General features: G+C 40.0%; 3 protein-coding genes across 4 annotated transcripts; 2 read left to right on the top strand and 1 right to left on the bottom strand.

The window, feature by feature from the left end:
- Nucleotides 1-170: 170 nt before the first annotated feature.
- On the top strand, nucleotides 171-2,641 carry LOC129096074 (CDGSH iron-sulfur domain-containing protein 3, mitochondrial-like). Its single transcript, XM_054604729.1, has 3 exons — nucleotides 171-361; nucleotides 1,275-1,391; nucleotides 2,283-2,641. The coding sequence occupies exons 1-3, from the start codon at nucleotides 284-286 to the stop codon at nucleotides 2,469-2,471; spliced, it is 384 nt and encodes a 127-aa protein (XP_054460704.1). The 5' UTR covers nucleotides 171-283; the 3' UTR covers nucleotides 2,472-2,641.
- Nucleotides 2,642-3,698: 1,057 nt separating this feature from the next.
- LOC129096073 (CDGSH iron-sulfur domain-containing protein 3, mitochondrial-like) lies at nucleotides 3,699-5,212 on the top strand. Its single transcript, XM_054604727.1, has 3 exons — nucleotides 3,699-3,982; nucleotides 4,697-4,813; nucleotides 4,896-5,212. Exons 1-3 carry the CDS (start codon nucleotides 3,896-3,898, stop codon nucleotides 5,079-5,081), a joined length of 390 nt encoding a protein of 129 aa, XP_054460702.1. The 5' UTR covers nucleotides 3,699-3,895; the 3' UTR covers nucleotides 5,082-5,212.
- A 12-nt stretch (nucleotides 5,213-5,224) lies between these two features.
- Nucleotides 5,225-13,190, bottom strand: LOC129096068 (polycomb complex protein BMI-1-like). Of its 2 annotated transcripts, XM_054604722.1 has the most exons (9): nucleotides 13,086-13,190; nucleotides 12,296-12,423; nucleotides 11,802-11,898; nucleotides 11,652-11,707; nucleotides 11,428-11,557; nucleotides 11,102-11,141; nucleotides 10,863-10,961; nucleotides 8,937-9,017; nucleotides 5,225-7,846 (listed from the first exon to the last, which is right to left on the bottom strand). In XM_054604722.1, the coding sequence occupies exons 2-9, from the start codon at nucleotides 12,411-12,413 to the stop codon at nucleotides 7,466-7,468; spliced, it is 1,002 nt and encodes a 333-aa protein (XP_054460697.1). In that variant the 5' UTR covers nucleotides 12,414-12,423; nucleotides 13,086-13,190; the 3' UTR covers nucleotides 5,225-7,465. The 2 variants fall into 2 exon arrangements, with proteins under 2 accessions (XP_054460697.1, XP_054460698.1); XM_054604723.1 differs by lacking the exon at nucleotides 13,086-13,190 and having other exon boundaries at nucleotides 12,296-12,859.
- Between the last annotated feature and the right edge of the window lie 2,550 nt (nucleotides 13,191-15,740).

Genomic DNA, 15,740 nt, shown 5'->3' with positions numbered 1-15,740 from the left:
TACAGCAGTTTAAATTCAGCAGGTATGTTTTATTAACAGGTTTGACAAGCGGATTATAGCTTTAAATGTAATGAATGAAAGTGTCTGAAGAGGAAGAGGAGGGGTGAGGTAGAAGTTATGAAGGAGTGGCTTCAATACGCGAGCTGTTTATAGTCATCAACCAATTATTTGGGAGCAGAAGCCATTGTTGTAACTTCTACTGAAGTCCGCCCAACTTTAGTTAAATCCTGGGGGCTTTTCACAGGAGTGTAGAATATTACGATTTTTCTCGCATGAACTTGAAATGAACACGGGCAGCTTTATAGTCGCAGTAGGGAGAGGATGGCCGCAGACCTTCAGACGACCTGTTCTCCCGTCGATGGTGAGCGATCATCGTCTATCGTCACACAGCTGAGAGTCTCACTCTGTGCAGTGTTTATCAGCCTCTGTCAGTGGGTCGTTTTCCTGTTCTCTTATCTGATGCATCGAGCATTCAGAGGAGTATTTCAGAGGGCTGAGTCATGGCAAGAAATCTAAGGGAACTTACCTTTCCTTTTTCTTTTTCAACGCTAACACAAAACACGACACCTACTGGTTAAACCTTGAGCTGTCTTTTCTGATGTTTGTCCAAGAACTGTATGTTATGAAATACATATTAGATTAGATTAGATAATCCTTTTATTAGTCCCACAGTGGGGACATTTGCAGGATTACAGCAGCATAGTGGATAGTGCAAACAAACAAATAAGAAACATAAGTAGAAAACAAGATAAACAATTACAATAAATAAGTAATCACACAATAAAGTATAATAAATAGGTTAAAAAAAGGTTTAAAAAACAACAATTATTAAAATATATCATCAATATTATATAAACGGACAGAATTATTGTTAATATTGCACAGATTATTTATATTGCACGGTGGATATAATTCATTGATATAGTCCGTTTTTTGGTATGTGTGGTATACATATGTCAAAAGTTTGGACACACCTTCTCATTCAATGGTTTTTCTTTCATTTTAATTTTTTTCTACATTGTAACACATGGAATTATGTGGTAAACAAACAAATGCTCAACAAACCAGAATATGTTTTATATTTTAGATTCTTCAAAGTAGTTGAATGAGAAGGTGTGTCCAAACTTTTGACTGGTACTGTATATATATATATACACATATTATTTATATATATTATTTATATATATTTATATATGCTCACAAATATACCTCTGTAGTGATTACGTAGTTCTCTGTGCGGTGTCACGTGATATGATGATTCATTCTGTCTGCAGGTTCAGTGCTGCCTACAGTCCACACAGCCTGTCCCTGCAGCCCGGCTGCCCTACAGAGTGAAGGTGTCAGCTGGGAAGCGCTACGCCTGGTGTGCTTGTGGACACAGTAAGAAACAGGTGAGTATGTTTGGCGTCTTAGGGTTCAACTTTCAGGAGCACCTGGGCTAAAAGCAGGAGGCCAGTCATGTAGAGTCACAGCTCATTTACTGCTGTCTGTGTTCGTTTACAGTCCCAGCAGTTTGAAGGATGCCTTCTGAGAGGCAGTTTGCTGGTAGAGACTTAAATTTCCTCTTGTGAGCGACCACAACAACACAATAAACATCACAAAATGATAGCTGAGGTCTTTCTTTTTAAGTTTTCTCACTTCATACCTCAATACAAACTAGTCAATTTGTCCAGCGATCCCCAGTAATGTAAAGTAGAGGGCCTAACTGGATCCTGGTTAATAAACCACATAAGATCATGACAGATTTGACAGGACAAGCAGAGGTGTAACCACTCACGTTATCAACGGCCTTGAACAACCTATTAGCCACCTAATAAAACGCCCAGCTAAAATAAATGATCAGTTTAAGTGTACACTATATGTAGAGTACTTTCACCGCTTTACCGTGCCGTCAGACAGCCTATTCTGACGGGGGATTGAAGCAGTGATCTATGCTTTTGTCAAAGCCACAATACTCCATTGACAAAAGCAGTACTTTAACCACACAGGTGGGCCTTTATTTCAGGTGTTTAAAATACGTTTTGCTTCTGCCCCAGTCCACATCAGTATATTTGCTTTGCTTCTGTGTTGGTACTCATGTCTGTTTTCCCAAACTGAGGCCATACTGATCATCATCTGCTCTAGGTAATACTATGGATAAGTAGGGCCTTGTAACTGACACACCTAGATGTATTAACATTACAATTGAATAAAACTCCAAATTGGCCACTAAGATACTAAATGAAGTCATTACCTAGGACTGATTTTTAAATGTTCTAAAACCTTTTTTCTCTTTCTTTCAGCCTTTCTGTGACGGAGCTCACAAGTCAAAAGCTCCGAGTATCTCTCCTCTACGCTTCACCCCTGAAAAAGACAAGACGGTTATGCTGTGTGCCTGTAAGCAAACCAAAAACGGACCATACTGTGACGGCTCACACTTAAGGGTCATCTACCAGGATGTAGTGAAGGCGATAAAAGGCGTCTTTAAATGAACAGCATTCAAAATATCTGCCTTGGGAGGTCAAGGTGCAGTAAATGTAAGAGAAATAGTGTAATTTTGTCCTCTACATACTTGACAGACTGATATTGTGTCTGCATAAATTATATTGTTTTTTAATATTTGATTTCAGAACAATGTTTTTTGCCCATTAAAGTATGCCTGAAAAAACAAATTTGTTGTGTCGATGACCTTCATAAAGAGGTGTGCAAGAATTTGGGCCCCCTTTTAGTCTAAAGTATCCAGCTGCAGCGACTGTTTTATCTGGTGTTCAAAACCATAGGTTTCGCTGAACAGTTGTCAGAATCAAGATTATTCACTTCCACCAACAAGTTGAAGGCTACAAAAAAACATTTCAAACTACCTGTTTAAACGTATCAGACAACTGGATAACTTGAACACTTAAAGTCAGGGCAAAATGTAGAAGACCAAACAAGATCTCAGGACAACAAAAACCTGCACAGAGCCGGTACAGACATATCCATAGATTAAAATGATAACGTAACTGTTATGCCAATTTGGATTTTGTTCATTAAAGGTTACACGGTTAATTTATTGTCATTGTACATAAGAAAAACACAAAAAAAACAAAACGTTATAGCTTACCAGGTGGCAGCAGGGTTAACAGACTATAGCTGGCTGGGTATTGTATTTTACTTTCCTTTTAGCACAGGCACCTGTTGTCTCTAAAATCACGCTTGCTTGCTCCTATGCCTAGTAGAGGTGTACCAATGATGTTCTGGGCGACTAACTTCCTGATGCTGCCATTGTAAAAGCGTCTTGATGAGGAATGCCCACATTTTGGCACACCATTGTAGCAAGTATAGTAATTGACAGTTATCTAAGATACCTTAATCAGAGCAGTGACAGCTGACTATAATATATTTGGTGACATTTATTTATTTTAAAAGGCATATGTCCCATAGTTTTTCTATATCATTCTCTCAAATGTGTTTTTATAACAGTATATATTTGTAATGTATTGTTGTAAATTGTCACATTTCTGGAAGCTATATAAAAACATTTGTACATGTACCTTAAATATAAAATGTAAACTGCACTACAATTCACCAAATTCCAGGTTATTGGACTACAAATCAATTCAGTTCAATCTGCGGCTGACCGATATCCGCCTCAGGATTGGTTCAGCTTCTTACACGTGATTCTACAGGAAGGGATTCCTCCAATCACCGTGGGCCGCTTCTAGTCCGTCATACTAATCACTATTTCCAAAACACTTGCATTGCTACTCTGCTGTTTCTCACAGTTACATGTCTCCTCTCTCGTTTTGACCTTTCTGTTTCCTGTAGCTTTGAAGTATTTGTGACTTTACGTCCGCGGTTGTTTTAACTGCGCGCTACTTTTGAGCAGCACCTGTCAAGAGGTTTGCATTGAAGTTAGTTAACTGTCATTGGAAACATGAACACATTGGTGACCAAATTAGACTACAAATGGATCAGTTTGACCCTGCGGCGACCTTGGAAAACAGCTTTGGCAGGTTTTAAGGTAAGTGAAGTCCTTATGTTTGTCCTTTGCTTTTTGTAAACACGACATGTTTGGGCTGACGTTCCCCTGCACAGCTGCTCGTAATCACAGTCTGATTAGACCTTTGTGTCTCTGGGCTTGATTGGCAGCATGGTGTTGGTTGTGTCACACCTGATCACAGCTATGACTCTTTTGAGATTATGGAGTTTGGTGACCCCCCCAAATACCAAATATTCAGCTTCTCTTCACTGTGAAATAAAAAGGTTATATAAAGAATAAATGGCTGAATTCACCTGGAGTGTTTTAACCATGCAGTCATCTGTTTTTAAAATATTGCTTTAAGAGCCTGCACATCCATACAGGTGTTTCCACCTCCAGTTAATTATAATCGTGTTCAAGGTAGACGATTACCAATTTTCAATAACGGTTATTAAAGTTTTTAAGTTGTCCCACCTTAACTGGTGAAACAAAACAGACCAGAGAGTCAGGTTTAACACAGTGTATCCATGCAAACACAGTCCTGAGAGGAGATCTAATCAGGCAAGATAAGTGATGGTATGGAAGGGCTTTAATGCTAAACTCATTATTGAACTCTGACCATGAATATGTATTTACTTTTACTTTAACCAACGTTTGCAATTTAGAACATGTGGTTTAAGTGGAGTATTTGCAGCCTACAGCATTATTGTGTTTCTTTAAATACAACTGAGTACTCTAATGTCCCTTTGTCTAAAGGTCCAGCTCTCCACACTTCCTCCAGAGCCTGTCATCCCCTCTAAGAAGCCCTTTAAGGTGGAGCTAGTAGGTGGAAAGCGTTATTCATGGTGCACATGTGGGCACAGCAAGAAACAGGTAAAATCACCCTTTGACTTTATCTAGCATCACTCTTGTCTGAGGTCCTGTTTATTTCCTGATCACATCTTTTATCTTTCAGCCTTTTTGCGACGGAGCCCACAAAACCAAAGCCCAAGGCCTGTCCCCGCTACGCTTTGTCCCAGACAAAGACGCCACAGTTTGGTTGTGTGGTTGCAAGTACACAAACAACCCACCTTACTGTGACGGCACGCACAAGCAGGACTTCATTGTTTCTGCCACATTACATGAACAAACAGACTCTTGAAAAGGACGGCAGAGATGTATTTATGTTGCTGTTGCACATCTTTGTACATCGTTTGCATCAAAGCAGCACACGTTAACTGATCGAGTGCTGGAATCTTGTCTTTTCATTGTTCCTCTCGGTGCTTGACAGAGAGAGTGAGACAACAACTTCAATTTTCCATGCTTTGTCTTTTCATTGTTCCTCTCGGTGCTTGACAGAGAGAGTGGCGATGAAAAGGTTAACGCCACAGACAAAAACTTCAGTTTTCCATGGGACAATGTTGCATTAACAGCAGGGTGGGACGATATGATGATATTCTATGATATAGTAGAGGTTTTTGTAACGAGAGGGAGATTTTACCATACAGTTAATACTGAGGTGAATACAAGATCTTCGTTTTATTAGGCCGTTGTGGGCAATGTTGCTTATAACGGTACCTGAACGCGATATAAAAGGATGTAAAAGAGGGGTTGACTAGTATTATGGCTAAGAGTTCAAAGATCTATTGAATGGTTTAACAAAAGAAAACTGATTGGGTAGAAGTTGTAAACTGTGAAATGTGTTCATGTAGCAATGTATAATTTCGTCCTATAATCAGTGTGTCTGATAGTGCGGATCAACTACAATCTGTCAGGGCCAGACGGTGAGCATCTTCTCCATATGTAAAATGCCACTTTAATGTCCTGTTTAACTTTTGGGAGATTAATTTATTTTGTTCACTTAAATAAATAAATAAACAATCACATGAGTTGCCAGTTGGGCTGACCTGTCTATGATAATGTTGTCAAATAGAAACAAACTAAAAATATTGATAATGCCCTGTAATATTGTACACTGTGATAGGCTGGCAACCTGTCCAGGGTGTACCCTGCCTTCGCCCATTGACAGCTGGGATCGGCTCCAGCACCCCCGCGACCCTTAACTGGATAAGCAGGTTACGGAAGATGGATGGATGGACACTCTTCTACTGTATGTATGATCCAGCAGATGCCTGTGCTTTTGAGCTGCTGACATTTTGCTGTAAATGCACACAGTGAAGAAGAAAGCATTTGTTCAGATTCAGAACAGGCTGCTTGAGTAACAAGTAGCTTAACCCCAGAACTTGACAGAAATACTTTTAAATGTTCACCCTATGCCTTTTATCTCCAACCACCTGTTTAAACTCGCATGACTTTCATCATACATTTCAGTTCTATCGTCTTAAAAGAAGAGACCAACTGAATGCCCAAAACACCAAAATATGGCATCTTATTGATGAAGAAAGGTTGAGAAACTAATATGTATCATGGCATGTTTAGTCTAACTATTTCTGTTTGGCTTCAGTTTATTACTTAGAAGCTCTGACATTTGTGGTTTGATGATTTTAAAAAATGCGTATAAACATTGCCTGTTCTTCCAAGATAATAGAGTGACACTTTAAGGTCACTCCATTGCACACACACAGGGTAGCTCCCTGTGAGAAACCACAGAGAAAAGATGTGTAAAATCATTTTTTTTTTTTTAAACTCCATTTATGCTGCATGCTTTATAACCCATCACGTTCAGGGAATCATAAACAGGACAGTCAGGTCAGAAAAACCTAGTAAGTAAACATTTTATTGACCTAAAACATGCACATATGGCTGATAAAAAAAGTATCATTGTTTGTTGAAAAGAAACAAAAGGAATGTTGAAATTTATGGAACTACAACATACATGGCCAAATATTCAAATCCCTTTTGAGCTCTTCGACTGCCATGAGAGAAAGAACATGGTCTGCTTAGAAACGTCTGCTTACGAGCGTGGTAGTGCTTGGAACTTTGTAAATATAAATGCTTCTCCTGTTGGAAAATACTTGTTAGGTTGTGTGATCTGACCTTGACAAAGTGCATCAACAGTTCAATGTAATGTACCTGTGTTACCTGATGAACATCTGTATATAATGGACACTTATACAGCAGTTATTAACATGACTGTTTTTCTCTTTACATCCAACTTCTGCAGTGGTGAACACTGCAATGCATTTCAGCGTTTTGTCCCAACTGTTATGGAGCCAAATAAATGTTGATGCAACTACAGTATGGAAATGAAACAGACCCACTGCATATACAATACAAAACGATTACAATATCTTGTATAAAAGATAAGTTTATACATATGTATGCACACATGCTCACATTTGATACATACTGTACAGTTTGTATGTGTGCACTGTTCTAGTCTAACACACATAAACACACACGCACGCACATACATACATACAAGTGTCTATTTGGCTGCACTTCTCAGTCTTTCCTTCTGAAAGATGATAACAGTAATCTTCCTCCTGTTTGTCCAGAAGGCCCAAGCTTGTCTTTTCTCTCTCTATTAAGAAAGAATGAAGGGAGCAATTCAAACACTGTCCTCCCTGCTGCCCGCTATACACGTTAGGTCGTCGGAGGCAAACCACTTTTGTCGCCTCCTCTCGCCTCCTCTTTGCCGGCCCCAGAGCTCGTACCGTTGACAGTCACCTTCCGAGCGTTGGCGCCCTGTTTGGAGGCGAGAGTGTGTCGCTGAGTGTTGTTGGTCACAGTCGTACCGTTGGAGCTTTGGATAGCGGGGGAGAGGTTGTGGGACGCGGGGCTGGATTGTGAGGAGGCTCGGGGCGGCTGGGCTGCGGCGGGACTGTGGACTTTGTCGCTCTGGGAGTCGCTCTCTGATGTCGGGCTGGTGTTGACGCCGTCAGAGTGGCCCTGGGCGGCAGACTGGGGTGGCCTCCTGCGCTTCCGGGTGGGTTTGACCAGATACTGCAGGGGGATGGGTCCAGTCTGCACAGAGGTATACACATCATTAGGACTGTGGATAGGAGCTCAGGTTTTATTATTCATCAATAACACATATGAAAATGCCTATGTAAATACCTAAAAGTGAATTTTGAAGCCTTTACCTGTCTTATAAAAAGGTTGTTGCTAGCAAGTGACTACAAAACATAATCACGCTGAATACTAGTCCCCCTTTAGCTTTAGGGTGGTGTCATGAAGTCACGCAACTTGTTGTATTTCCTTTATGGCTTGACGTTTGCTTTTTACTTCTGTCGATTGCATTTTTCACTGAGCTAATTTTGTGCTCAAAAACATTTAAAAAACACATAAATGAGCCACAGTGTTGCATTGGGTGGCATGATCCTTCATTATAATCAACATGGGCACTGTAGTTTATGTTCACTCAATCCCACAAAATACTCCAGATGTGCATTAATCTACCTCTGAAAATATAGTTTGACCAGTTATCAAAATCACATATTCAATAAAAAATGATTAGTCCTGGGCTGAGAGCCACAACAAGGGTTGGATGGAAAGGTTGGGGTGCATTTGGTCATTTCATGGGATTTGTTGACAATAACAAAAAAAAAAAAAAAAAGAATACCAGCAGCCTCAACCTTTAACATACCAGAGTCTAAATATCACAGTGCGAGCTAGGAGCACGTCCATATAAAAAGGAAGCTTATAGCAAATGGTCAAAGAAGATCATGCCATGGCAGAAAATATATTAACTATAAACATAAAAAACAAAGACTACACTAAAAATAATTTGTTTTCGACTATGTCTGCATAATGAAGAAAAAAACTTGTGTTTTAACCCATTGATACAAATTGTGTTTTAGAGTATCTCCGTCTAAAACAAACTCTTCCTTCAATGCATCCATCTGTATGTTAACAAGAGCAGATCACATGAACAGCCCCCATTGGCTGCCCGTTACATAATAAATTTAAGAGTATATAGAATGCGTGCAAACGTCCTGGAGACACTGCAAAGAGGGAAATGAAAATGAAATCATGCTAGCTACAGGAAACCCAAGAGTGATGATGGTAATATACTTGTGGTCAACAGTAACACGGTATGAAAGCTGACACTCACTCGTCTCCACTCGTAAAAGTAGGCAATATCCATTAGTGTGTAGTAGTCCTTCAAGGGCTCATCTCCATACAACACCTCCACCTGTAACACACATTTAAAAAAAACAAAACCACTTAATACAAAGTAACCAGCAGGAAACAGCCATCTGCCAGATCTTCACTCTACCGGTTCTTGCATTTAAGTACCCTCGTGGATTCTTCTAAGGCTGACATCAGCATTTTTGGGCTGAGGTTGAAGTATAAGAAAAAAAAAACCTCTATAATATAAAGCCTCCATTGAAATCATCATCAACATGGTGCACACTGACGGGGCTCCCATCCAGGCATAACTAGAACTAGTGCAATGCCCGTTCAAGGCAAAATTCTGTTCCATTGGCCTCAATTATGTTGGCATGAAAGTCTGAAGGTTAAGTTTTGTGTTTCTACCTCAAGATAACTGGCACTCTGTACTTTGAGTACCCCATCTTTTGAACAGAGGTGGCCTTATGTTGTCAGCATGCAACAACATCAGCCTCATTTACAGGTACGCAGCAGAAGACGTCTCTTATTATTTTCAGGAACCTGGCGGGCGAGCTGTTTTCCTCCAGTGCCAATGTTCTTGTTATGTATTTAATACAGTTTGAGGGAAAAGTCAAATTACCTACATAAGCATTGGTGTAAATTTCAAACCGTAAACAAGTCGTGGATTCAAATACGACATCAGCAGAGTCATGTGACTGGTTTTGCTGCACGAGGAAGCATCTTTCGTCAGACGGACGTTACCCTATCCGTGTTCATCCCTGCAATGTTACTACTTTCATTTCACAACACAGCCGTACCGGCATTTTCTCTAAAATGTTACAAGGTTGTGGACTTTATTTACTTTTAGCTTTGAAAGACAACATCTCTAAAGACTGAAGTGTGCTACAGTTGTTGAATGCTAACAAATTAGTCATAAGCTGGTCCTGTTTTAGACCTTTGTTGTTTTGACAAGTCGTAGAAAGAAAAGCACAGTTGTAATTAATAAAGTAATTGTACTCATTCAGTTCCACAGCTCTGCTATTGTGAATGCAGTCTCACTGGGAAACTTAATGGAACAGTGACATCATTTTTAGTCACATCTGTGCTTTTCCTTTTATGACCCATCAAAATCTTTCTTTCATTCTTTACCTTGGAATATTACAAGCAGTAATAATAGGTTGTTGTTTTTATTAGACTCAATGGTAGTGGAAAATGCTGACATACAATCACAATGACATACAATCACCTCACAATGTTATGGTGACAGAGTTAGCACAGTTTAGCATTTACATGTCTAAAAGATATGAAGCAATGTAAGCAGTAATTTGTAGTCTTGCTTGTTTCCACCTTTTTAACAGAAGTCCAATATTTACCCTTTAGCCCTTTTTTTTTCTCTCCACCAACTCCTGAGAAACAAAACCTGTCTCTTTAGCTGCTAAGAGCTCCACTATGTAGTAGTGGCTAGTAGCTGACTTTGTCTTCCGTACAATGCAGGGAGGGTTGAGCTTAATATGTTTATCAGAGGATTTTCACTATAAACAGCTGCTACGGCTGAAAACAAGTCTGGTCAGCGCAGTAAAAGTGAACCAAAACAGTGAAGTTATGTGCTGAAATTGGTGCAGCTTTAATGATTTTGCAGCAATGCCACTCAGTTTGGTCACATGTGATTTGGTCTGTCTTGTACTCTGTTGGTTATCATGTTGCACTGAGAGCTCACGTATCAAAGCGCCGATTGCTCTTTAAGAGCCAACAAATGCATGCAACCAAATTTAACCCACCTCTGTTACAGTGTGAACGACTGTGATCACATTACTTAAGACTTCAAATTAATTTTACACAAGGCTTTTATATAACGTTGTCAAAACCCCTAAAATCTGCCACACAAATACAGCAAGAGTTGCCGCGTATGGGTGAAGTGTCTACCTACCCGATAGTTGTTGGGAATATCCATCTTGCTTCGTAGGAACTTTGCCAAGTGCATGACAGACATGGCTGCTGGGCACTGCAGGAAGCGTTTACCATTGGACTGAGAACAAAGACAAGAGCAGAGAGGGGAACACATAAATCCAGGGTGAAGACCAGAAAACCACATTAAACATGACGAGTGTAGGCTTCAACTGAATGCTTTAACCAACTTTGCTTTTTATCTAAAAAATCAGGCTTTACCTTGTCTCCTTCCAACTCTGAATGCTGCCTCTCATTATTTCTGCAGGGAAGTATTAAATACAAAGAGAAGGTGTCAAATAATAATTAACACATTTTATTTCCACACATACAGAAAACCATATTCAGAGACATACAGCAGGTGTGAATGGAATCGTTTAGAGTGTTTACATTTATGTCACTGGTTATTTCTTAGTTCTATATTTAAGTAATTATTCTCTAGTATTTGCATTGTGGATGATCAGATGGTTACATTGCATTGTTTTCAAACCTGTCTAAGAATTAACACTGCTGTTTTCTTTGCAAACACTGAGAAACGATTGACTCACTTGTTTCTCTCGTAGAACTGTATTGACAGACTGATGATTTCATCCTCTGCTATGTTGAACGTCTCCACCACTTCCCCCGGTTCCAGCACACGATTCTCTGCGTAGAAGTCCCGCCTCCGTTTCATCTCATCTGGGTTCAGGGATACACGTGTCCATTGGCAAAGGAAATGCATCATAAACTGGTAACTTAAGACAAGAGCTTGCTTGAAGAAACACAGTCTTACCTTTGAATAACCCCGGTACGAGCTTATAAACAATATCTTGTAGAGTTTTGTCTGCCCTGGAAAAGAGAAGAATCACTGTTGATAAGCATGATACTCCTTGCATTTGGAGGGATTTTAATAAAATACCCTTTATAAACCAAAACAACTTACCTGATGCTGAGCTGCGGACATGTCTTGTGGACCTGAACGTCACATCGAGGGCAGAACTTATTTGTCTCCAGGAAGGCAACGATGCAAGTTTTACAAACTGTACAGAGAAAGGACACAGATGTACGTTAAAACATTGCTCTGTGCATTACGCAGTGTTCACGGAGTGGAATCAGCATCATGGACGCAAAACTACTTTCTGACTCTACACCAGAGGAGACTACATCTTACACACAGTACCAAAATAAATGTGAGTGTTTCACATGCGCTACATTATTATTGTGCACACAAATGTTCCCTGAAGTAGACTTCTACTAGGCCTGATTCCAAAAAATGAACATTGAGGTGGTAGTCACAGTGTGTGACTACCACATCACCAGCAGGAGCTCTGCTAGACGTGCATACAGTTGTAACATCTGTGTTATTGTCATGCTGGTGTTAATGAAAACAATATGCATGCATGCATGCCAGGTAATGCTCTCATGTGAGGGACTTACAGGAGTGCAGGCACTCTACGATGGTTGTAGCATCAATTAAGTAACCAGCGCACAGTGGGCATGTGAGGTGTGGATTCAGATCTGTGATTTTAATCCGGTTGGGCTGCATTTTATCCATCTGGACAGATCTGCAGAGGAAACAAATAACAACACGAGAGGTTCTGGTCACACAGTTAAGGCACAGGAGCCGATGTAAACGTGCTTGTTAAGACATATGCGTGGTCTATCTCCCATATGGTCAATGAGTGTCTGCCACAGCTCTGCCCTCAGACAATGTCTGCAGCTCGTCCTTGGGACAGCAGGTTGTGCAACCACAACAAAGAGAGCTCGTATGTTGTAGCGATTAATAATAACGTGTGGAGAGAGCAGGGAGTCGTGCAGCTGAATGCGGGGCTGTGTGCTGGTTACACAGCAGCCGACTATTCAATCGCCCCCCTGTTAGTGGCCTCATCTTGCGGTGCATCAGCTCTGCTCCTCGGCCAGCGGACCAACCAACAAAGAGCGTTTCCATTTCCCCGGAGCTCCGCCGGCCGACCGGGGCACCGCGACCGAACACATCGGGAGAAAAACGCCAACAGTGATGGGGGGTGGGTAGGGGGGTTTTGCAGAGCCCAGAGGAAAAACCCACACTGGTACACAAAGCAGCCATCTTAAATTCACTGACAGGGCTTGTATCAGGAGGCGAACAAGAGAGACTCAAAATGTGACACCGTGCGCTTCTTGGCGTGCGCCTCGGCGAGCAGCGGCGAGGCGTGCGGATAAAGAGCGGGCACGGCCGCGGCGGTCCTACCTGATCACACACACACGGTCCCCCTCTCCTCCCAGCGAGGATCCAGGTCAATTATTTGGACTTGGGGCAGAATTTTGCAGCAGCGCCAGAAAATGGCTTTTTTTCAGCACCGTCAGAGGACTGCCCATTTTGGATCACGTGATATTATTTTGTCGCCTCGTTCACGGGGCATACAGGGTGTCAGGCCCTGCTGACTTTATTATACACATTTAATCCCCCCCACATCACGTTTGTTTTCTTATTGTTCATTTTATCTTAGTTTATCAAATTATTTCAATACGTTGACCGGTAGAGGGGTGAGCCACGCCCACTGTGCGTGTCTCTCTCAGCCTCAGTTTATTTGGGCTGAGAGGCCCTGCAGGCCTCGTGTCCTGCGGCCCGAGATTTGGGATGTCCCACAAAGACGTGTGGCATTTATTTGGCAAATATGCAAACAACAAAAAAAAAAAATGCAATATTTTTATAAGAATATACTATTTTTACGTCATATATTAATAGAAAAAAGTATTGGCAAAGCTATAAATAAATGGATAGTAATACATGAAATAAAGAATGATAACATTAATTACATGGTTAGAAAAATAATAGATTTATACCCCTGGGGGAAAAAAAGTATAAATGCCTTATCAAATACTTGCATGCTGAAGAATTATTTCTTTATTCCAGTGAAATACAAATTTAATGGTTTTTTTTTTCCATATCATGTATCAAATGAATGTCTATTAATTTAAATCTGAGATTGGAGAGCTCCTTTCCAAGTTTGCCTTGTAGCCAATAAAAGCAGCACATATTTACAGACTGATAGGACAGGAAAAAAAATATCAGTATAAAAGGGCAGTCTAATACTAGCTAACAATACTGTATACTAATGAAGAGTCAGTATACACTTTGGTAACATGCAGAGATCATCAAAGCTTTTGTAACAGCCCTGGGGTCAGCTTACAAAAATGAATACTGTTACTGCAAACAGTAAGACTTCCATACGTGTGAGTGACGTAAACATATGTATTATGACAAAAGCTTTCTGACTGACTGGACATTATTGAGGGGAAACACAGTGCACAGGGGTACATGCTGATTGCATTCTAGAAGCTACAAGGTTGTTACAGATCAGTTCTTTGAGAATTAGGAAATGCAAAAAAAAAAATCGTTTCATTAAGGGAAAGAAGAAAAAACATGCTTCAGGCAATGTTATTCCTGTGATTTTGGATGGCGCAATCTTGAACATGAGGTCTGCTGAAAGAAAAACACAAAGGCTATTACAGATGAGTGCATCTTGTAGTGTAGTTGTACATTTATAATTGTTTTCAAAAGGGGTACTCCAGTTATTTAATATGTATCTTCCATAAAGGTGTGTGACTCACAAGTGACAGATTAAAAAATAATAACTTGTTTAATTTATAGCACCTGAGGCCAAAGATCCTGACTTGAAGTCCTTAAAATGAGTCCAGCTCAAAACACATGGCTACTTCCATAATGAAACTCCGTAGCATCTGTTCTTCAGGCTCACCCTGCCCTTGTCTTGTTTATGTCCCCTGTTTGTGAGGCATCTCTGAGGTAAATACATTGTGTGTGGGTCCTACATCTTTCTGAAACTTTCTGTGTTTAGGGTCTTCTAAATGAAGACATATCTCACTGAAATTAGAATAATGTCACACATTTATTTCTTCATTTATTTGTAGGTAAAACTGTGATTGGTACTTGTAAACTATCAGGTGACCTGATGAGGAATTTCATGTAGTTTGCCAACAGTTTTAACCATGGCGACGTATTTTGTTGTGGCCTGTTATCAAACATAGTTGTGGTTAAATCTATAACAGCTTAGATGCCTGGCCCATTCTAAACACTACAGATAGAAAAGGAGCTCAGCGGTAATAGATTTGTCTTTAAAGCACTCACACCTCACCTGTCAATCTTTGATAAGCCCAACCGTACCTTTTTAAAAGTGGAATCTCTGGTGACACAGAATCTGACAGGTGACATATTTCAGCTGTGCCAGCTGTGACAACCAGGGACATACCTGCCATTGAGGTTACTGGGTTGGTGTCTGCTGTATTTATTTTTATTTTATTTTATCAGGGATATGCATTTTAGCAACCTGGGGGGGAGTTTCAACAACAAAATTGGTCAATAAAATCAACACGTGTTTTTACAGGGAGATTGAACTGTTTTTAGTCTATGTATTTAGAGCCAGTATTTCCCCACTAAAAATGTATTCCTGGTGGTGTGTTCAAACAGCATCCACACCCTGATTTTGGTAATTCACTCAGATTAAGATAAAATAAGATAATCCTTTATTAGTACCGCAGCGGGGAAATTTACAGGATTACAGCAGCATAGATATAGTGCAAACAAGGTACATAGTAGAAAAAACAAAAGTATTTTAAATAAGTAAGTAAGTAAGAAAAATAAAAAATCCACAATAACTAAAATTCTTAGAAATACAGACAGAATATTTATAGTTATAGTATTGCACAGTGTATTTGTATTGCACCGATTTATTAGTGTTTTGTTTTGTGATCTACTGGAATATAACTGAACAGTTAAGTGAAAAAATAAAATGTGAATAATTGATCATAATAGTGATCCTGGCTACATCCCATCTACTTTTTTGTTGTTTTGTTGTATAGTATGTGTATTTATTGTCTGTGTCTG

This window comes from Anoplopoma fimbria, chromosome 9 (genome assembly GCF_027596085.1).
Source record: "Anoplopoma fimbria isolate UVic2021 breed Golden Eagle Sablefish chromosome 9, Afim_UVic_2022, whole genome shotgun sequence".
NCBI lineage: Eukaryota > Metazoa > Chordata > Actinopteri > Perciformes > Anoplopomatidae > Anoplopoma > Anoplopoma fimbria.
This window is presented reverse-complemented; position numbering and strand designations above follow the sequence as displayed.